Below are 23,888 nucleotides of genomic sequence, written 5' to 3' on the forward strand. Positions count from 1 at the left end.
CACAAATCTCCAAAAGAAAACAAGCTGTAAGCGTGCGTTTGTGTGTCTGTAATACTGAGAGCGCATCTGTGTGAATATAATCCCAGTAGTCACCAGATTCAGATGTCTGCCCATGCGTGAGCTCTAATAACGTTTGACAGCAAGCACTCGAACTCCATTTATGAAGGTTGTTATTCGCAAATTAGCTGCATGTTCATAAGTGAGTGTGTTTGCGTAGGGCGAAGAGTAGGCCGTCACGTGACCGACTGCAACATAGCGAAAGTCATTTGCGTCGGAGACTTGCAGAGAGCGAGCAGATGGGCGTTGTGATTAAAAGCGAGATATTCCGGAGCATTAGATTAAAGAATGATGTCAATAAAAAGTGTTTTAGGCTGCGATAACAAAGGCAATCTGAAACACGCTCTGATTTGCATATTTAAATGCATGTGATGTTCGGGGTTAGATTGGCGGTCTAATGATGCATTTAGCCTGTAATGAATCAGGGATGGCAGCTCCTGGGCTCAGCCGCAGGGACTGCAGCAGGGCCACTTTGAAGTCATCGCATTTGAAGTGGAGTTTAGAGCTGCGGACTCCAAAAATAAGCACACACACACACCACTGGGAGATGGATCTGCAAAGGCTCTGCGTCCAGATGCAGGTTCATCCTTAAACTGGAGCAGGTACATGCGACCCTCGAGGAGCAAAAAAATAAGATGCTCTTGCCCTCATCCAGCAGTCAGCAAGCAGGAAAGTGCTAAACATGCCTAAAAGTTGTGCTTTTGCCACAGCTGCAATCTGCAAATAAACAGAAAAACAGAGCAAATAAACAAAAATAAACATAGAAAACCACAACGAATAAATCAAAGAAATACTGTCCACGCAACTGTATGTGAATTTTCACAAGTGAGGTGACGCATTGTTTGTTTACTACTGAGAACAACACCTTAGCAACCACCTAGCAACACCTTAGCAACTGCCTAGCAAAATCTTAGTAACTGCCCAACGATCACTCAGAATACCCTAGCAACCATCTAGCAACACCTTAGCAACCACCTAGCAACACCTCAACCACCTAGCAACCGTCTAGCAACATCTTAGCAACCACCTAGCAATACATTAGCAACCTATCAGAACATCTTAGCAACCACCTAGCAACACCTTAGCATCGCCTAGCAACACCTTAGCAACCACCTAGCAAAAACTTAGCAACCACCTAACAACCACTCAGAACACCCTAGCAACCACCTAGCAACAACCTAGCAACACCGTAGCAACCACCTAACGACCACTCGGAACACCCTAGCAACACCTTAGCAACCACCTAGCAATACCTTACCAACTGTCAAGCAACATCTTAGCAACCACTTAGCAATGCCTTAGCAACCGCCTAGCAACCAATCAGAACAAACCCTAGCAACATCTTAGCAACCACCTAACAATCACTAAGAACACCCTAGAAACACCTTAGCAACCACCTAGCAACATCTTAGCAATAACCTAACAATCAATCAGAACACTCAAGCAACTACCTAGCAACACCTTAGCAACCACCTAGCAACATCTTAGCAATGGCCAAACAATCACTCAGAACACCCTAGCAATGACATAGCAACACCTTAGCAACCACCTACAGTAGCAACACCTTAGCAACCATCTAGCAAAATCTTAGCAACCACTTAGCAATACCTTAGCAACCGCCTAATACTAATCAGAACACCCTAGCAACACCTTAGCAACCACCTTGCAACTGCTTAGTAACCACTCAGAACACCCTAGCAACACTTAGCAACAACCTAGAACACCTTAGCAACCACCTAGCAATGCCTTAGCAACCACTTAGAACATCCTAGCAATCACCTAGCAACGCCTTAGTAACCACTTAAATACGTTAGCAACCACCTAGCAACATCTTAGCTACCAGATAAAACACCCTAGCAACAGCTTAGCAACTACTTATAACACCCTAGAAACAACATAGCAACAACTTGCAACCACCTGGCAACACCTTAACAACTACCAGGAACACCCTTGCAACAGCCTAGCAACACATTAGCAACCACTCAGAACACCTTAGCAACCGCCTAGCAACACCTTTAACAGCCAGTCAAAACACCCTAGCAACTACTCAGAACACCCTAACAACTGCCTAGCAACACCTTAGCAACCACTTAGAACATTCTAGCAACCACTTAGCAATACTTAGCAACTTAGACGCTGAAAACACTGATATAATAACCTGTTCATGCAAAAGGTCAAGCTCTAAACCAAACTGCATTGTCAGCCATTGTTTAGATTAATAATAGTTCCTGGCCAACTGGCAGATGACACTGTTTAATGTATTTGCGATTTAGAATTTTCCTCGAATAGGGCACTTGGAGAGCATTAATGAATAGGCCCTGCCAGCATATACTGAATAAATGTCTTGTATTTGAATCGTTCATCTGACTTGCTGTATATCAATGGGGCCATCCTGTCATATTTCATCCTGGTAAAATATAGTACTATGTTGCACTTCTGGCCAACTGGCAAGTAACTCTGTGCCATTTACTGACAAAAGCACTTTGGGGAGTGTTGGTTTTGAAGCGTGCTGTTAAACCTTGTTCCTTGAAGTGTGTTATGCCTTTACTGTGGGATTAGGTCGGTGAAGTATCGCTCGGGTTGACCTTAAGATTAGATGGCTGAATAATTGACTTAACTCCGTGTTAAACAACTCGCAGCTCCAGCGAACAATATCTGCCTCTCCGTAGTACATTTAAGCAGTGGCACGCAGCCGCCAAGAGATCACTGGATGTAATGTAAAAGGATTACACAGATAAGAGATGCCATGTCAAAGGGAAACAGATGTACATGAGGGTGACTGACCCGTCCAAATGAGAATTATGACTATCGTTTTCTTTTTAAACGGAGGTTCTTTCTTTTTCTTCGGAGGTTTTAGACAGAGGCTGGATAATAGAAATATCATTCACGCCGTGCTAAACTGGCAGTGGAATAAAATATATGCTCATGGAGAAATGACTGAGGCAAACTACCCTGAAGTCTCGGACTCTCTCTGTCACTCGGCCTGTCATTTTAGGTTGATTCGCTCTCTTGTTAGAAAATAACAAGCATGGCTTTAGCCCCAGACAGCCCTTGAATTGGAGTTTATCCTCCACTTTGACTGACATATTGTAGACTCTCACTTTAACACCTTTTCATGCTCAGTTTGAGAAACAGGGGACTTTTTTTGTTGCTCACTCAGGACTCAGTAGTGACAGGTGAACTTTAGTGCATTAAGCAGTTAAGCAATGATATCAGGTACGACACGAATTGTATCATATTAACTAATGGCTGTACAGTGCATTCGGAAAGTATTCATAGCACTTCATTTTTTCCACATTTATTTTATGTTACAGCCTTATTCCAAAATGGATTAAATTCATATATTTCCTCAAAATTCTACACACAATACACTATAATGGCAATGTGAAACAAAGAGTTTTTGAAATTGTTGCAAATTTATAAAAAATAATAAAAACCTGAAAAATCTCATGTACATAAGTGATCACAGCCTTTGCACAATTCTTTGTTGATGCACCTTTGACAGCAATCACAGCCTTAAGTCTTTTTGAATATGGTGCCACAAGCTTGGCATACCTGTCTTTGGGAATTTTTGCCCATTCCTCTTTGCAGTACCTCCCAAGCTCTATCAGGTTGGGTGGGAAACGACAGTGTACAGCCATTTTCAGATCTCTCCAGAGATGTTCAATAGAACTTAGGTCTGGGCTCTGGCTGGGGCACTCAAGGACATTCACCGAGTTTGTTGTGAAGCCACTCTATTGACATTTTGGAGGTGTGCCTTGGGTCATTGTACTGCTGGAAGATGAACCGTCGCCCCAGTCTGAGGTCAAGAGCACTCTGAAGCAGGTTTTCATTCAGGATGTCTCTGTACATTGCTGCATTCATCTTTCCCTCTATCCTGACTACTCTTCCAGTTCCTGCTGCTGAAAAACATCCCCACAGCATGATGCTGCCACCACCTTGCTTCACTGTAGGGATGGTATTAGCCTGGTGATGAACGGTGCCTGGTTTTCTCCAAACGTAACACCTGGCATTCACTCCAAATAGTTCAATTTTACTCTCATCAGACCAGAGAATTTTGTTTCTTATGGTCTGAGAGTCCTTCAGATGCCTTTTGACAAATTCCAGGCGGGGAGTGGTTTCTGTCTAGCCACTCTACCACACAGGCCTGATTGGTGGATTGCTGCACAGATGGTTGTCCTTCTGGAGCTCAGACAGAGTGACCATCGGGTTATTGATCACCTCCCTGACTAAGGCCCTTCTCCCCGATCACTCAGCTTAGATGGCCAGCCAGCTCTAGGAAGAGTCCTGGTGGTTCAAACATCTTCCGCTTACGGATGATAGAGGCCACTGTGCTCATTGGAACTTTCAGAGCAGCAGACATTTTTCTGTAACCTTCCCCAGCCTTCCTGTCTCGGAGGTCTACAGACAATTCCTGTCTTCATGCTTGGTTTGTGCTTTGACATGCACTGTCAACCCTGGGACCTTATATAGACAGGTGTATGCCTTTTCAAATCATGTCTAATCATCTGAATTTACCACAGGTGAACTCCAATTAAGCTGCTAAAACATCTCAAGAATGATCAGTGGAAACAGAATGTACCTGAGTTTAATTTATAGCTTCACGGCAGAGGCTGTGAATACTTATGTACATGTGATTTTCAGGTTTTTTTTATTTTTAATAAATTTGCAACAACTTCAAAAAATCTTTTTTCACATTGTCATTATGGGGTATTGTGTGTAGAATTTTTATTTCATTTTGGAATAAGGATGTAATATAAAAGAAAGTGCAAAAAGTTAAGCGCTTTCCGGTATACAGTGGATACTTTCCGGATGCACTGTATACAGCATGGACATAGTATATTGATAAAAATGAAAGTAGAAACATTGCGAATGAAAGATTATTTAATGTCATTCTGATTTTGAAAAAAATAAAAATAAATAAATTTGAGAGGGCTCTGGCTGCTGACTCGGTGCAGATGCAGTCTGAGCTGCATGCAATGCTTTTGAATGGGCTCACCTAACCCCACCCCTAACCCTTCACAGTGAGGTCACTAGCTCCATTGAGTGCATTGTGCCTGACATTGCTTGTCTAAGAGATGCAATCTCAGCTTGCATCAAAAAGGCTGAATCCAGATACTATTGAAAAATTCTAGAAACTCTGTAAATCTCATAGACTTCAACATATCTAGCTTTCTAGTCAGTGTTGCCAGATTGGGCGGGTTTGAAACGTAAATTTTATATATAACTTATTTAACAAAACGTAACTGTGTGCTCCTACTCCATTCGGTTAGTAGTGACCAGCGCACATCGCAAACCGCGTGGGCCCCCCCCACAAGGGGAGGTGAAGGAAAGTTGCATCAAAATCTGACTCCCACTTCGCATGCACACACATCACGCAGAGCCTGCAGTTAAATTCACTGCAGTTTATCATGACACTTCAACAATCATTTTTTTCCTCAATTGACAGCAAGAACAAACATAGAAGCATTGTCCGATCGATTAATTATGTTTAAAAGAATGTAAAATGCCAAATGGGTTGAATTTATACCCCATTTCGAAAGTAAAACATACTCTAATAGGTAGTGTAATATACACAACATTAAGTGCAGTGTGTGGGTGAGAGGGGGGCAGTGTTTCAATGTGATCCGGTTATGTTGTAGTTTAAAGAAATTAAAAATAAATAAAATATTCATCTAACATTTTTGGCGTTTTTTTTGTGCACTTAGGCAGATGTTGGACAGCTTTTGGGCTGGAAAAAGTCATCTATATCTGGCAACACTGTTTCTAGTTATCACAAGCAGAGCCTGGCAACGAATTCTTGGAAGAAGTATGCTAATTTATTTAAAGAACATATGCTTAATACATGCTAATTTATCTTAATAATATAGCTATTGGTAGCGTGCTAATTCTTGAGAGCAACAAGCTAATTTATGCTACAGTAAAAGCATGATAAGAATATTCGTTTATTTATTCATTCATTTTCTTTTTGGCTTAGTCCCTTTATTCATCAGGAGTCGCCACAGTGGAATGAACCACCAACTTATCCAGCATATGTTTTACACAGCGGATGGCCTTGAAGCTGCAACCCAGTACTGGGAAACATCCATACACACTCATTCACACACATACACAATGGACAATTTAGTTTATTTAATTCACCTATAGCGCATGCCTTTAGACTATTGGGGAAACAGGAGCACCTGGAGGAAACCCATGCCAACATGAAGAGAACAAGCAAACTCCACACAGAAATGCTAACTGACCCTGCCGGGACTCGACCAGCGACCTTCTTGCTGTGAGGTGACAGTGCTAACCACTGAGCCACTGTGTCGGGAATATGCTAACTGTAAATTCATGCAAATAATAGGCTAATATGCTAGAAAAAAATACCTAACAACATATTAAGTCATGCTAGTAGCATTCATGTGGCTTTGTCAAGGCAGCTTGTTTGTCAACAAACTTTTACTTTTTGTTGTTTGACTACAAATGCACTTCCATGATAAACTAGTGAAGATTAGTAGTGTTAATGAAGCATTATGATTAATATTTTACTAATTATTAGTATTACTAAACACTACTCTCATGTAAATGCATCAACATTTTACTTAAAAAAAACTGCTTCAACAGGCATTAGAGTAATTCATAAAATACCCCTTCTGTTCCTCACCCTGTGTATAAACCTGCCACTATGCACTAATACACACCTAATGGCTGTCTGTTCGCAGTTCTCGGTGGCTTTATGGTTCATTCCAGTCTATAAAGTGTGATATAATTCTATGTTGTCAGCTGACTTTGTCCCTCATGTCTCAGTCTCTCTACAGACTCTCTGTCAGTCACACATCCTTCTAGCTTCCAGAGAACAATTACATTAGATGCCTAATGCTGTAAGAAATAACAGAGCGCCAGAACTCTTTTTAAGTCCAGCCCACCGGCTGTTGCTCAGCAACAACACAGCTCCTATGATGAACACTGTGCTTTGCTATTGTGCAGTTGGGAAAAAAAGCATTCTATTTAAGTTCTGGCTTTTCATTTCTAGCTTTTTGGTGTCTGGTGAAACTCTTAAATGTTTAACAGAAGTAAAAACATTACTGGGTTACTCACTGGGCAAGGATGCTATTGTCAGTTAACTACTAAAATTGCTGTTGGACTAAATGGGTCAAAATTGAAAACTGCATCCCAAAATGGGTCTTGTGTCTGCATTTATATATAACTAATGTATACATTCATTCATTCATTTTCTTTTCGGCTTAGTCACTTAGTCGAACCAGACGAGGCTCGAACCAGCAACCTTCTTGCTGTGAGGGCGCATCCAATGTATATGTCACTAAAAAAATTATATTATCTTATAAAGCATTTATTTGCAGAAAATGAACCTGATCGAGATGGTTAGTAAAACCTAGCAGTTTAGAGCAGTTTCTCAACCATGTTCCTGGAGGACCAGCAGCCCTGCACATTTCCAGGTCTCCTTAACCAAACACACCTGACTCAGATCATCAGCGGAGACTGAAAGACCTGTAATGGGTGTTACAGACAAAGACGACATCCAAAAGTGTTTGTGGTCCTCCAGGAACGTGGTTGAGAAATACTGGTTTAGAGGACAGGTCCAAAATGTAAATATATAAAAGGTGATATATACACTATATATACTGTATGTGTGACCCTGGATTACAAATCCAGTCTTATGTTGCATGGGTATATTTTTGCAGTAGGACCGCTGGATTGTAAGTGGGGACTCATCCGGGATGGGAGTGAGGTTTAGGGGGTGAGTTTAATGGAGGCCAGCATGCGAAGTGCTATGCAGTTAAACCTGACTCCTCTGACCTCTAAAGGTGCTCTAGTGACAGATGCTAGAGGCCATGGTCTTTAGCCACCTTATTAAAGCAACCGACTCCCATGCAAAGAATCATTGGTTCGATCCCAGCTCAGACCGGGTTGGTTGCATTAAGACCGGTGGGTTACACATATTATAGGTTATATTTATCTATTTTTCTTTTATGCCAATAATCATCAGAATATTAGGTAAATATCATGTTTCATGAAGGTATTTTGTAAATTTACTACTGTAAAAAATATCAAAACTCAGGTTTTTAGTACTAGGCACTAAGTCAGGGGTGCCAAAACTCGGTTCAGGAGGGCTGGTGTCCTGCAAAGTTTAGTTTCAATCCCAATTAGACACACCTGAACCAGCTAATAAAGCTCTTTCTAAGTATACTAGAAACTTCCAAGCAGGTGTGTTGAAGGTAGTTGAAGCTAAACTACACAGGACACCGGCCCTACAGGACCAAGTTTGGGCACCCCTGCACTAAGCACTTCATTTAGACAACTTTAAAGATAATTTTATATGTATTTATATTTTTTGAACCCTCAGATTCCAGATATTCAGATATCTGTATCTTGACCTAATATTCAATTCAATTCAATTCACCTTTATTTGTATAGCACTTATACAATGTAGATTGTGTCAAAGCAGCTTCACATAAAAGGTCACAGTAAATAGGAACAGTGTAGTTAAGTTTTTAGTGTTTAAGTTCAGTTCAGTTTAGCTCAGTTCAGTGTGGTTTAATAATCACTACTGAGAGTCCAAATACTGAAGAGCAAATCCAACGATGCGCAGCTCTACAGATCCTGAACTATGCAAGCCAGTGGCGACAGCGGAGAGGGAAAAAAAACTTCACTAAAGGCGAAAGTGAAGAAAAAAAACCTTGAGAGAAACCAGGCTCAGTTGGGCACGACCATTTTAATTTCTCCGCTGGCCAAACGTCTTGTGCAGAGCTGCAGTCTCAGTGGCGGAGGCTGGAAGCTGGCCTCAGCGAAGACTCGTCTGTCTCTGGAGCGTCACAGGAAACAGTCTCATGTTCTCCACTCTTCCATGACCATCGCAGTAGTTGTTCAGGATTTGGCCAGGTCCAGGATATGGAAACCTTGGGATCATCTCGTCGTTGGTCTTGGATCGAATCAGAGACTCTGCATAGTCTGAGGGCCTCGGGAAGAGTATCCCCAGGTGGAAATGGAGAATAAAGAAAATAATTAGCGTAGCTGATGTTCACAGTGTATATCAGCAAGTGTATATAATATTGTCAAATTGACAATTTAAAAAAAAATGTACCCTTATAACTGGTTTTGTGTTGTAGGGTTACATTTATACACTATTGTAGAAGCACTAAGATGCTTAAAAAATCCATCTTGTCTTTAATCCACTTTTTTAAAAATAATTTTCAAAAGATTATTTTGTTGCGACTGTAGAAGCGCCTTTACATCATATACACATTATTCCCATAAACCTCCGTGGTAAACTGCGTCTGAGACTTCAATGGCTCTATCATCAGCATTTCCTCTTTGATCTGCTCTCTCGCTGAGTTAAAAAATTGCCCAGCACTTTGACTTCTAGGATTCATAGCATCATGGAATATGGTTGTTTATAAATAAAGCTTCTTGCATTGGCTGGCCCAGTTTACTTGTACTTTGTGAAGATGTCATCTGAGTGGTGAACCCTTTAACGCCAAACTCAAATCACACAGACAGAGCCACACAAAAGGCAGATGAAAGAGTGTTTCGCTCTGTGACTAAACGTGGGAAGAATCGGCAAGACTTGGGCATGCGTTTGGAGGCTGCATCTCTGTCTGTCTTTGTGTCCAGGTTGTTGCATGGCAAGCTTAAGGGTTTCCAAACTGGGGCAGCAGAAAGTGGGTTAGAGCTTGGCTACTTTTACAGCACGTTGAGAAGACGTTTTATCTCTTTCCCAAGCCTCCTTCAAGAGTCCAGTCCTGACCTGTTTGCATATCAGGACTGTAAATATGTTGATCAATGTCAAGAAATCAATGTCTGGAGCCCAAAAAGAGTTATTGCTAATCATTAACACTCAAGCAGTATCCACTAGAGATGACTATATTATTGTTACTATCTTTTTGAAAGCCTGTTAAGGTGTGTCTCCCATGGGAGAATAAATGATCCCAATATCCCCTTATGCCTTTAGCTTCAGTATTGGTACTCAGAGCTCATGCAATTTAGCAAATTTACTTCTAAATCTAAATGCAAATGTTGCTACTTAATAAGTTCTTAAAGTCGACCTAAATCAGCCTTTATTATAATGCATTTAAAGTCAAGGCAAATAAGCCAGGGCTCAGTATTTTGTTACTGTTGTTAGCGACAAAGGCATTTTTAAAGCCAGGATTATTTCCACTTATTGGTTTCCTCATTGTATGTCCACAGGCGGATCCTCAGGGACGAGACATCGCAATCCGGCCTTTCCTGGAGCACTGCGAGAACACACACATGACCATTTGGCTGGGAATTGTCTATGCCTACAAAGGCCTCCTTATGGTGAGTGAGAACATTCTAGAGAGCGTCAACATGATCGCCATCTGCTCCCACAGACAAAGACGTCTTAATACTCTGTCATTTCCATCTACATTTGCTAAATGATAATATATATCTCACTGTTGTGAAAATGTCTTCACAACATTAGATACTGAATTTCTTGTGGTATATCAGGATATACAAATGCCATGTATGCAGTAAGTTATCTGATTTTTAATGCACAACACCTATGTTAAAAAGAGAGTTAGCGAACATGAATTGAAGTCATTTGGATATTTATTTGTCAATATTGCTACTATCATTGTTGGGTAAAAGATGCAAATAAAAAAAAATAAAAATAAAACATTAGGAGCTCTATTTTAATGATCTAGGTGCAAAGTCTAAAGCGCACAGCATGGCGCAAAACCATTAAAGGTGTGTCCAAATCCACTTTTGCTATTTTAAGGACGGAAAAATACACTTTGGGTTGAATTTGGGTTTAGGAAAGTGGGTGGGCAGGTCAATTGGTGCTTTTTAAAATACTATTGGTTGGGTTTAAGGATAGGGGGAGGGTGGGTCAGTCGATCGGTCAGTCAGTCAGTCGACAGCAGCCTCTGGTGGATTTACTGGAGAACCCAAATTGATATCTCAAAAAGCATACACAGCAGCCTCTGTTGAATTTGCAAAAACAAAAACTGCAGAGACATACCTCCTGGGACATATTTGACGGCCTCCAGAAATATATATAGAGGTACATTACTGTGACACTGGAATTAAAAAATGTTGAGAACTACTCACATTAACACTGTTCATTTTCTGCCATGTAAGCACTGGTATTGCATTGCAGAAATGCAAATCTAGCAAACTGTCTGACTGTATTTTGATATATTGTACCCTTAGGAGGAGATATAATATTAGTGAGATTGCTCTTTCCAATTAACCTCACTTTAGATTACTGGTAAGGTGCCCCAGGAACCAAAATCCCCCAGTCAGTTAATTGCCCATAGCACTGACCATTATCTCTGAGTCAATGGTGGCAACATCCTCCAATAAAAAGCTGCCCTTTGACTCACTTTGTGCTCTGTGGAAATGATTTGTCCGTGTGTTCTTGCTCCTGTAACAGCGGCAGGTGGTGCGGATGACTGGCAGGCCATTACCTGTTTTTACCCTGTCCTACTGTCGATGATCCATGTCAGAGTTCACACCACAGAGAATCTCTTCTGTCTCTCTTCTGTCTGCCTGTTGGTAAAAACTGGGGGTGTAGATTTATGGGGAAGGTGATGTTATGAAGGAAGTGATCAATGTTAAATAAAAGCTTGTACGAAACTAGCCATGAAATCATAATAGTGGCCAAGTTCAAATGCCATCGCACTCACATTCTCAGTTTCTGATATATGACATCTCGGAAAACTCTGCTCTCCTCTTCCCTGTTTGAAAACCTGCTGATAAATCAGCACAGCTTCACTTACAGCTGACATATTCCACTAGAATAAGAGGAAAAGGAGAGAATGAGAGGGTGAACAAGCAAAAGGAGCGAGCCTGGCTGTGATTGGATTAGGATTAAATAGATCTGAGGTGAGTGGGTGCAGAATCAAATCTCGGTGTGTGCGTCATTGAGTTAGCTGAGTCATATTTCTCAGAGTTCACTCTAGTCTCACACAAAGGTGCTTTGATTACTGCTCTGACTTCCTGAGAAACTTGGACAGGTGTTGTTAGCTGCCTTTAGAGGAATTAGGGTGCTAAATAAGTCAGCCACAGTTCATTTTCGCTGGCTTTATGATTCATCACTGTAAACTGAGGACTGTACACAGTGATGAAAATGACTATAAATGGAAAATGTCATATGAACAATCGTTGTCTTAGATCTGGTATCAAAGTTATGAAACTGCACAGAATAAAGGTAAAGATATCAACTGAAAATATGACCACAGAGTTTTGGTGGACCCAGGACCACCTTAGAAACCATCTTGCAACCACACGGAAATGTCACATGCATAATAAAATTAAAAGCAAATGCATAATAATACACTTGAAAACAATTCAGAACACTCCAGACTCTTTTAACCACATAGCAACACACAGAAAAAACTCAGAACACCTTAGGAACCATTTAAAATTGTGATAAAACCCTCAGAACACCTTAGCAACCACTTAGAAACATAATAAAAACATCAGAGCACCTTAGCAACCATTTTAAAATGTGATAAAGCCCTCAGAATACCATAGCAACCAATTAGAAGCATAGTAAAAACATCAGAGCACCTTAGAAACCACTTAGAAACATGATTAAAAAAACTCAGAACACAATAGCAACCGTTTAAAATTGTGATAAAACTCTTAAAACACCATAGCAACCACTTAGAAACATAGTAACAACATCAAAACACCTTAGCAACCACGTAGAAAACATAGTAAAAACATCAGAGCACCTTAGCAAACATTTTAAAATGTGATAAAGCCATCAGAACACCATAACAACCACTTAGAAGCATAGTAAAAACATCAGAGCACCTTAGAAACCACTTAGAAACATGATTTTAAAACATTCAAAACACCTTTGCAACCATTTTAAAATGTGATAAAAACCCCCAGAACACCATAGCAACCACTTACAAACGAAAAAACCATCAGAACACCTTAGCAACCTCCTAGAAGCAAATTAACAAAGGCAATACATATAAACACCTTAGAAACCACTTAGAAACATGATTTTAAAAACACAGAACACCTTAGCAACCAATTAGAAACATAGTAAAAAAAAATCAGAACACCTTAGAAACCCATTACAAACATGACTTTAAAAACGCAGAACACCTTTGCAACCATTTTAAATTGTAATAAAACCCTCAGAACACCTTAGCAACCACTTATTAACATATTAAAAAAATCAGAACACCTTAGAAACTGCTTAGAAATATTAATTTAAAAAATCTGAACATCTTACCAACCACTTAGAAACATTAATAAAAAAAATCTGAACACCTTAGAAACCATTTAGAAACATGATTTTAAAAACACAGAACACCTTAGCAACCATTTTAAACTGTAATAAAACCCTCAGAACACCTTAGCAACCACTTAGAAACATATTTAAAAAATCGGAACACCTTAGAAACTGCTTAGAAACATTAATTTTTAAAAATCAGAACACCTTAGCAACCACTTAGAAACATTAACTAAAAAAATCTGAACTCGTTAGAAACCTTTTTAAATTGTAATAAAACATTTAGAACACCATAGCAACCACTTAGAAACACAGTAAAAACATCAGAACACCTTAGGAACCATTTAGAAACAGATTAAAAAAACCTCAAAACACTTTATCAACCACACATAATAGAATACCTTAGCAACAATGTAGCAACATCTATTTCTGACATCTATTTCAGGGTTGTGTCAACAACTTTCTTCAGATAATGTAAACATCTGCTTGCAAATCTGCCCATGCTTCTATGCCTGTGATGATGAATATTTCTTGCTCTCTTCTCTTTGTCTAGTTGTTCGGATGTTTCTTGGCCTGGGAGACGAGAAACGTGAGCATCCCAGCGCTGAACGACAGCAAGTACATCGGTATGAGTGTGTACAATGTGGGCATCATGTGCATCATCGGGGCAGCGGTGTCTTTCCTGACCCGGGATCAGCCTAATGTTCAGTTCTGCATTGTGGCCCTGGTCATCATCTTCTGCAGCACCATCACGCTGTGTCTGGTATTTGTGCCAAAAGTAAGTACTGCAATGCTCTGCCTGATCCGGCCCTATGGGAGAAGAATTGTAGAGGTCAGCGAAAGGCGCTTTCTGGCATTTGATTTGTGCAAATCCCTAGCAAGTTCACCTGAATATAATTGAGAACCGTGCTTACTTTGCATCCCCTGGAGCTTTCTGGAAATAAACACAACGGAATTTGAAAGAGTAGAAAGATTAGACTCTCTCTCACTCATCATCTGTGTGTCTTTGTCTTCTCTCTCTTTTGTTAGTTTGTTTCTATGCGAACAAACCCGGATGCTGCCACACAAAACCGGAGGTTGAAGTTCACCCAGAACCAAAAGAAAGAAGATTCCAAGACATCCACCTCAGTGACCAGTGTTAACCAAGCCAACACTTCACGTCTGGATGGACTACAGTCAGACAATCACCGCCTTCGAATGAAAATTACAGAGGTGATAAAGTTGCTCAATCATAAAAGACAACTGTAATTCTGCAGAACTTAAAGGTTTATATATATATTTTTTTCATTGGTGTTACAGCTGGATAAAGAACTGGAAGAGGTTACCATGCAACTCCAGGACACTCCAGAGAAGACCCCATACATTAAACAAAACCACTACCAAGATGCCAACAATATCCTGAGCATACGCAACTTCACTGACGGCAAAGGTAATAGAAGTGGAAATCAAACCTTGTGTTCCGCACCTGTCGATCACACACAGCTGTCAGACAGTGAGTCATTTCCGTATGTCACACTCTTTCCCTCTGTTACTGTCACCCAGTGAAAAAGAACAATTTATTGCAGTGTTATACATTATTCACCCCCAAACATGTCAGCCTGAAAGTGTCATATAAGGTGAAAGTTCTGACTAAGTTCTTGAGCTCAATCCGACATCCTGGTGAAATGGCAGGATTTTGAACATCATGCCTTTGTTTTCAGATGGAGAGAAGTCTCTGAAGAACCACCTAGAGCAGAAACCCCAGGCTCAGTGGGGATCTGCAGATCCTTCTAGGATAAGTAGAGGTCCACTAGAAGACATCAACTCACCAGAACAGTGAGTTCAAAAAAGTTTTGTATGAATTCATTTGTTAACAATTTATCCAAAGTCTAAAATTTTGTTTAATTTGGTTTTAAATTGCACTGATTTTTAATCAATCCAATGCCTAATGAAAAAACATTAAATCCCTATCCCAGGGGTGCTTACACTCATTCCTGGAGGGTAAAGTCTAGATCAGACACACGGCCAGCCTGGATATATGATATGCACATCAATATATCAGAATTTTTTTATGACACTGTATAACAATAATTATTATTTTACATTACTGTAACGGTTGGGATTTGGGTTTGGGTGGGGGTAGGCATTAAAAAATACAATTTATTGGGTAATTTATTAGATATGAATAATACTGAGTTCAACTACTGTTTTTACATTACTGTGACGGTTGGGTTTAGGGTTTGGGTGGTGGTAGACGTTAATAAATTACAATAAATGGGAAATTTAATAAATAATATAAATAATTCTTTTTAACTTCCAGCTGCAACCATATCCGATCTAGCAACAACTGTCTTGGAGGGCCATTGTCCTGCATAGTGTAGTTCCAACTTCCTTCAACGAACCTGCTTGGAAGTTTATAGTACACATAGAAAGAGCTTGATTAGCTGGTTCAGGTGTGTCTAATTGGGGTTGGAACTAAACTTTGCAGGACACCGGCCCTTCAGCCCCCCTGCAAACCCACCTGCAACTGGCTAGCAAATCATGTTTATGGCTGTGATTTAATTAAGGCCTGTGGCTAATTAAAGCAGGAGAAATGCATCATCACAAAAAAAAAAGTTCTTTCATGGTTTTTTGAGAGTCTGGATTGTTCAAGTAGTTTTGCGCAAGATACCTTTGGTCACAGGTAAAGGGATTATCACTGATCTTTTAACAAGGCCACATATTGTGGTCTGAGTAGAAAAGATCTTAAGCATCATTTCCTGTAATCAGCACGATGGATGCTGGAGAAATTGACCAAAATAAAAATCTGAGTTACTCTGATAAAAGCCACATTGTTGTATCAAGATTACACAGTCAGAGTATCTATAAAATGGCAAGTCTTTGTGGTGAAAATTTACCAGTAGTGATCTGAGGAGGGATAAACCACAAACTGGCGACAGAGCAAGCAAGGCTCATTAATACACAAGGGCAATAAAGGGTTCAGATCTGATCTAAGCCAGCAGGAAGACTACTCACTACAATGTAATCATGCTAGCACACATAACATTGCACTCTGTGTATGGGACTGCATTGCCAGAGCCCAGACGGAGAGCCAAAAATGACCCCTGTCTTCAATCAAGAGTGCCTAAAATGGATATGTAAGCATCAGAACTGTACCAGATGGTTACCCCAATGAGTCCCATTTTACAAAATATGCATGGCTGTGTATATTTGAGCCATTTAATTGGAGTATTAAAGACAACATATTGCACTGTTGGATGGCAACAAGCCATTGGAGAGTGTGATGTTCTGTTCTGCTGGGAACCCTAGGGGTCTAGCTATTCATGTGAATGAAAATTTCACATGCTACCTTGAAGACCAAGTACACCCTTACATGACATGAGTCATGACAGAGGCTTTCCCTATTGTGTGGCCTTTTCATCAGGATTATCCATCCTCTCACATTGGACATATTCTTTAGGAATTTTTTGAACATAATGAAGGGTTTAAGGTGCTACCCTAGATCTCCAAATTCTTCAGACCTCAATGAAACTAAACATCTGTAGGATGTATTGGACAAGCTCCATCTCAACCTACAGGGCGTTTGGCTGATTTGTGTGCATTCTGTTGAATAAACTCTTTCAAATTGTAGTGAGAAATAGAGATCAGAAATAAAACATACATGAAACAAAAGGGAAATAGAGAGAGAGGAAAAAAGTGGGTGTCTGTAGTTACATAACATTTGATTTGTACTGAGAGTAGAAGGCATTGGACCCTGAAAATAGACAGGAGAGTAGAATTAGAGGACTACAGGCCATCCCAGCACATGAATGTTTGATCGCACCGTGAGATTCTGCACTGTGCCACTGTTCATCAAACACACACACTTAAACACACTCACACTTACCCCAGTAGCTGATGGTCCCTTGACCTTGCAAAATAACACCACCTCTGCCATGGGAATATACAGTGAGTAATTTATTGCGCCTGTTTCTCATGTAGTGAAGGAGAAACAAATACATTTTTACTTTAATGACATTAATATTACGTGAATTTTTTATTTTATTGTTTTGTAAGTGGACCTCCAACACATAAATAATCAATGTTAATTATTTCTAAACACAGAAGACATTTTCCTTAATTGATGTACGAAATTAATATTTAATTGAAAGTAATAACTCAAAGAGACTCCAATAATAAAACCAATCATGAGAGGAGTGGAGTGTGCACTTTATATAACTGACATTTGGCTTCTGTAATTGATTTAAAGGCTTTGGCTGCTTGGAGTGCAGTATGAAGACACAGGCATGAAGCAGACTGTGTACATATTGTTTACTATCATGAGAGATGCGTAACTGGGCTGGCAATAAGATGCCAAAACGAACACTCTTATGATTACATAGCAGTTTCAGAACGTGGCACTGGTCTTGGTCTCGGTGCAAGACTTCTACGCGAATGGTCCACAAGTACGTCTTTTTCCAGCTGTATCCATTCTCTTCGAGCAGCCTCGACACCAACATCATAGAACTTGATACCTCTGTCTCAGCTACACCTATTATTTTAGTTTTGACTGCTTGTATTTCATTTTTAAGGGAGCGGAAGTCATCGGCAACTGCATTTTTTAGGTTGAACCTAATCACCTCTCACATGTCCGCCTTTAGTGAATGAAGAATCTCTGATTTCCAATCCATCGAGTCCATTTTCTCTGACCAAAGGGGATAAGGTCACCCGCGGTCGGGTGACGGTGGAACTCAAAGACGAGACGGTGTGAGACCTAGAAGCAGATAAGGCATCGTATTTGTATTTGCGAAGTTTGTCTGCCATTAGCTCGTATACTTACTCTTTTCTTATTTTAGAAATGCATTCGAATCAGAGATTACACAGTGTTTTATAATATGACTCTGATTTTATATCAGATCAACGGCAGCTCAAACCAGACACGTCTTACTCCTTTGCCATGCAACCGGAAACCCCCAGACTAGGTACATATTGAATTGTAGTTAAGGTTCTGGCTGATGGCACAAGAAGAACAAGATCAGGACCAAATCCTTTACTAACAACTATTGTAAAACGACCTCAAACTTTTAAATAAGAGTGTAGGTCTAGATGGTGTAGTTAGGGAAACTACCAGCAGGGTCTAATGATGTCATAGTAACCTTGGACCCTATATTAAGAAGAAAATGCAATGTGCATGACAAAGTCACCGCTGCTTCAAATGTTCAAATGGAGAATTTGATGTATTTCATGCAAATAACAGTCCTTTTCTTCCCTGTCATTTGTGTTCGCAGCATACAGCGTCGGCTATCCTTGCAGCTGCCAATCCTGCATCATGCCTATCTACCCTCCATAGGAGGTGTGGACGCAAGTTGCAGCAGTCCGACAAGCAGCCCATCCTCCAGCCCCCGCCACAGACACATGCCTCCCTCCTACAGGGTCATGGTGTCCGGCCTGTGAGCCCTAGCCCTGACCTGCACTGCACTCCGGAGAAGCGATCAGCTTTTTTATTTTAAGACAGACTGAGCAATATCAGCGGTTAACAGAAGCGTGTGAGCAACCCGAGGGGGTCCAAGTCCTCATGCATCCATGACCCCCTTCCACCATCCATGGCCACATCAGAGCAGAACTGATCTTTCAGGCTAGGAGGGAGGTGACTGGAGGTCCTCACACAGCAACTCAACCAAGACTCCAATCCTCTCGTTCCTGTCACCTCCCAATCCTATCTCAATTAACTCAACACTCCCCAAAACAGCAGCACGGACCAACGGAGGACAGGAGCTGTAGCCTTACCAGCTAATAAAGAGACACCTCTGTTGTTAGCCTTTCTGTGCACATCAGCTCTGCTGGAACTTGTGGGAAAGGGGCAACGGATGTGATCGAGAACTCCTCCTCATTATTCACCACTTCAACAGTCATGTAAATACCATATTCGAACATCACAATGAGCTTTGAATATGCTGTGAAATGAATTATTCTGATGAGGCCTGGTGCTCCAGAGAACATTACAAACAGGCACCAGGAACAAACACATACAGCGTTGCAAACCGGTATGAATTTGTTGTATTGCTTCAGTGTCCCAATGGTGTGAACAAGTGGTTAATGGTAAATAAGACTATTAGCGTCTTGATTTTTTTGATAAAGCAACAAGGGAGTGTTTCAGGGTAATGTGGGCCAACTGTTCTCACCTGAATAGAAGTGTACCGCACATTGTTTTTCTTCAAAAACAGCTAGCATCATGTAGGCCTGTCCTTGTAACAGAGTGTCGAACGTACCACTGATTTACTGCAAGTAAGAGGATGTGCAACCACAACCTCAAAGAGCCCCAGGTCCAGCCAGGACAGCGACAAAACCGGCGATTTTAGAGGGTCAGTCTTCCATTACAGCCGATCGAGTTGATCTTGCATTCTGGGACTGAAAACAGATGCAGCCCAATGCTTTGGATGTACTATAGTCGTCATGTGACTGGCTGTTTCAGAGCAAGAAGACTCACAAATTGCGATAATAACAGGGAAGTGGTACTCCTTGCAGGGCAAAACCAAAATATCCTCACAGAAAGCTGCGAGGTTACACAAAAGAAGTGGTCCACACAGCAAGACAGAAAAACGATATCGTATTAAACAGCGGGACTGAAAAATTAGCACAAGTGTAATTAACTTAATAAGAGCAAGTCACGTCTGAACAAAGGCTCATTTTGACTTTCCGGTGCAGTCTCTTGGTTTACCCCTCCCTCTGTTTATTTCTTGTTTTGTTTTCTTTTGGTTGTGTGAATCCTTTACGGTCGTAGCTTGGGCTAAAAGGGCTCGGGTGAAGGGCATACGTTTGCCTGTGTCGTTCCAGGGGAAAAATGGCAGAAAGGTTCACCCCATCTCAGAGTGACATTGTGAAATACATCACCTAGCTCTTAGCAACAGTGAAATTACCTCATAGTTGCTATAGAAATGTTACTGTGTGCAGTGAACTTTGCACAATGTCTTGCAGAGATAGGGAGCATCAGCTAGAGCTGGTGTTATACTACTTTTGTAAATCTGGAAATGTAATCAAAATATGAATTTTCGGAAAATAAGCTATGTATCATCCGTATCAAAGGCAAGAGTTCATTTTAGTTGGTATCTCACCATTGGTGTCTTGGTTTTAGTTACTGTCAGATTTGTTTCTGTACATGTGTGCCTGTCGTGGACCGAATTGGATGACAAAAGCAGTGATATCACATATGATCCTACGTCAATACATTGAGAATTTCTTTAACTTGTAACTTCCTTCTGTTATCTAACAAAAAAAAAGAAAAAAAAAAACAACATTCATGGGTATTTATTGTCTCACCTTTTTTTAAGCAAGAGGAGACTGAAACACAACTAGAGGTGCGTTTGCAAACTGCGGTTGTTCGTACCTCATGCTCAATAATGAGCCACAATGATGTAGACCTTTAAATACAACAACACAAACAGATACGCAAAAATCCCACAACGCCACGGGAGCTTGTCTTAGTATGACGGCCACGACCTAGACTGATGCTTCTAATACACGATGAGTTTTTCAGTACACGGAGGCGATTGTCTACATTTTAACTTGACTTTGGCAGCATATGACTATGACTGAGATTTCATAAGACTGCATTCAGCTTTTATTTCCACCATTTCAACATTGGTATTTATTTTATGTCTTTATGATATGTTGTTTGGCACATTCAGAAGTCAGAATCCCACAATATGAAAACATCTTTCGCACATATGAACACCACATTTAATGCTATATATTGATAAAGAGTAAATGTAAACATAAACAGAAAATGATAGACATTATGGCCCAATCCCAACTCTACCCCTTAGCTCTTCCCCTAAGTAAGTAAGTAAGTAATGTGTATTTATATTGCGCATTTAGCGTGTATGGGCATACACCAAAAGCACTTCACAATCAAGGGGAAGCGGTCTCTCCACACCACCACCAGTGTGCAGCAACCACTTTGATAATGAAACGGCAGCCATAGGGCAACGACGCCAGTACACTCACCACACACCAGCTATAGGTGGAGTGGAGAGACAGTGATGAAGCCAATTTGGTCGATGGAGATGATTGGGAGTCCATGATGTGTAAGGGCCAATTGAGGGAATTTGGCCAGGACACCAGAGTTATAGCACTACTCTTTAATAGAAGTGCCATGGGACATTTAATGACCACAGAAAGTCAGGACCTCGGATTAACATATCCACCGAAAGACAGTGCACACTGACAGAATAGTGTCCCCTTCACTATACTGGAGCATTAGCACTCACACAGACTACAGGTTGATGCCACCTGCTGGCCTCACTAACACCACTTCCAACAGCTTAGCTTCAGTGTGTAACCGGTCTTGGCCAGCAGAGTGATATGGCCTTACCCCTACCCCTCGTTTTGCACATTCACATGAAGGGGTAGGGGTGTCCCAATTCTCTTTAGCTTGAAGGCATAGGGCTAAGGGGAAAGGGCTAGATAGCCCTTGAAATGGAGATTTTTCAGGACCACACTCGAAACTAAGGGGTAAGAAAATTTCCCAGAATACACAATCTACAACTGCAACATGGCTGCACACAGAAGACAGGAGATGCACAAATTAGTATTTTTTGTCATTATTAAAAAAAAAATTCAATTAATAACGGCATTCGGGTTTACGGTCATGCTTTTTTAAAAATAAACACTATATTTAGCTGTCTATAATCCATAATATTAACTCCTGACATCTGACAATCGAATACCCTGTCAGAAAAGTCTAGTGGCTGGGAAGTGTCTGCTATAATGTAAAAGTTGTTTTCGTGTGTTTAAATATTTGAATATGGCCACTGTGTAAATGCACAGTATAGTTACGATCCTATTGCCCCACTATATCAGTATGATAACATGACATTGTTGCCTTCTGTGATTTCCTAAAGATTAATACCCACAAATAACAAAACCGGAGTAACTACAGCAGTCGCGATCGTCGATCTCATATGAAGCAAGAGATCATGATGACATGTGCAGATGTTGTAGTGCTGTCCATTTCTTAGAAGAGAAATTTTGATGCCCTTCCCCTTCACTCTGTTAAAGGGGGAAGTAGGGGTACAAAAATAGAATTGGGATTGGGCCTATATATTGGGTTTAATCCTTGTTTCTCATTGCCCTCTTAACATTTAATCTCATGTAAAAATATGTATAGATTTCTTTATGGCTATAATATACAGTTTAATGATTAACAGATCAGTAAATGTATAAATATATATGTGTGTATATATATATGTATATATGTGTATATATATATGTATATATGTGTATATATATATGTATATATATATATATATATATATATATATATATATATATATATATATATATATATATAATTTAATATAATATATATGTAATATATAGATATATATATATATATTAACAATGAAACTTAAGTGTTAATTCAGCTCAGTGTATCAGAGGAAGGGCTAAAAGGGCTAGCTCACATTTACATATTGTATTTCATTAAAAATATTTATATTTACAGTATATGGCATATCTGACATGCATAATTACTGTCAGTACTGTAAATACATAAAAATTATTTAATAATAGAATCATATATAATTGTACGGAAATACACTTGTCCTTCAAGCTGCTGATTACTGAGCTTTTAAATGGTTTTAAACTTCCAGTCACAAACAAACTACAGTATTCAATAACAAAAGAATATATAAAAGAGCAACTAAAATATATATATTTTACATAAAATATCTTTTAGACAAGAGTTTGATTGAACAAGATGTTTACAAGTGAACCAGCCAAACATTTGCTTGAAGATAAATCACAACGATGACCATAATATTAATAAGTTGACGCCAGATAAAATATAATTGTTAACCAAACATTATCAAGAAAACCCTATTGAGAGTAATCAAGTATGTACACACAAAGAATGTATGAGATTTATCAAAAAAAATATTTTATTTTTTAATCCATGCATGGTGTTCTATGCATACATTATAGATTTAATTTTGCTAATAATTTTACTCGATCGTTTCTGTCAAATGCACAATAAAATAATTATGAAAGTGGCAATAATTAGCTCATTCTATCTGTATAAATGCGTATATTTGCAGTATGTTCTTGGTGGTACAGTACATTAAGCTGGAAGGCAGAATCATATCCAAAATATGTTTTACACTACCTGTATATTTGTTGTATAATTATGATGCTAATGTTAACATTGCACAGGATTACTGTCATGGGGGTCATGCTTCTCAGAACAATTCTACCTATGAACATGAAGACGCTCATAGTGCACCACAAACTGTTCTTTTAAATGCAGAACGGTAAACACTGGTCACGCTGTGTAATCATGTCATTACCGTTATGGGAAAAGTGAATTTGTGACCGTCTTGTTTTAAAGGAAAAAAAAAAAAACACACACACACACAAAAAAAACTGAATAAATACCAAGGTAGTGCTTTATATAATTTTTTTTTTTTGCGGACATGTTCTATACTGTGGATTCAGATCACTGTGTGTGTGTGTGTGCATGTGTTTGTGAATCAAGCAAAAGGCAAGGTTAACCTGCTACAACATGTTGCTTCTGAAAATGCATCATGTTCTGTGAAATGCACATCTGGTTGTAAAGGCCCGTCTTGGCAATAACCTTGGAAATGAAGTTAGGAGC

At 39.8% G+C, this 23,888-nt stretch overlaps 1 protein-coding gene across 1 annotated transcript in view; it reads left to right on the top strand.

Moving 5' to 3' along the window:
* gabbr2 (gamma-aminobutyric acid (GABA) B receptor, 2) overlaps positions 1-20,586 on the top strand; it is a 394,577-nt gene extending 373,991 nt beyond the window's left edge. The window contains exons 14-19 of the mRNA XM_056480015.1: positions 10,249-10,359; positions 13,833-14,057; positions 14,309-14,491; positions 14,579-14,708; positions 14,980-15,094; positions 18,526-20,586. Of these exons, the coding sequence (XP_056335990.1) occupies positions 10,249-10,359; positions 13,833-14,057; positions 14,309-14,491; positions 14,579-14,708; positions 14,980-15,094; positions 18,526-18,691 (930 nt within the window). The 3' untranslated portion in view covers positions 18,692-20,586. The remainder of the gene's footprint in view (positions 1-10,248; positions 10,360-13,832; positions 14,058-14,308; positions 14,492-14,578; positions 14,709-14,979; positions 15,095-18,525) is intronic.
* The last annotated feature ends 3,302 nt before the right edge of the window (positions 20,587-23,888 follow it).

This window comes from Danio aesculapii, chromosome 19, assembly GCF_903798145.1.
Source record: "Danio aesculapii chromosome 19, fDanAes4.1, whole genome shotgun sequence".
In the NCBI taxonomy this organism is placed as follows: domain Eukaryota; kingdom Metazoa; phylum Chordata; class Actinopteri; order Cypriniformes; family Danionidae; genus Danio; species Danio aesculapii.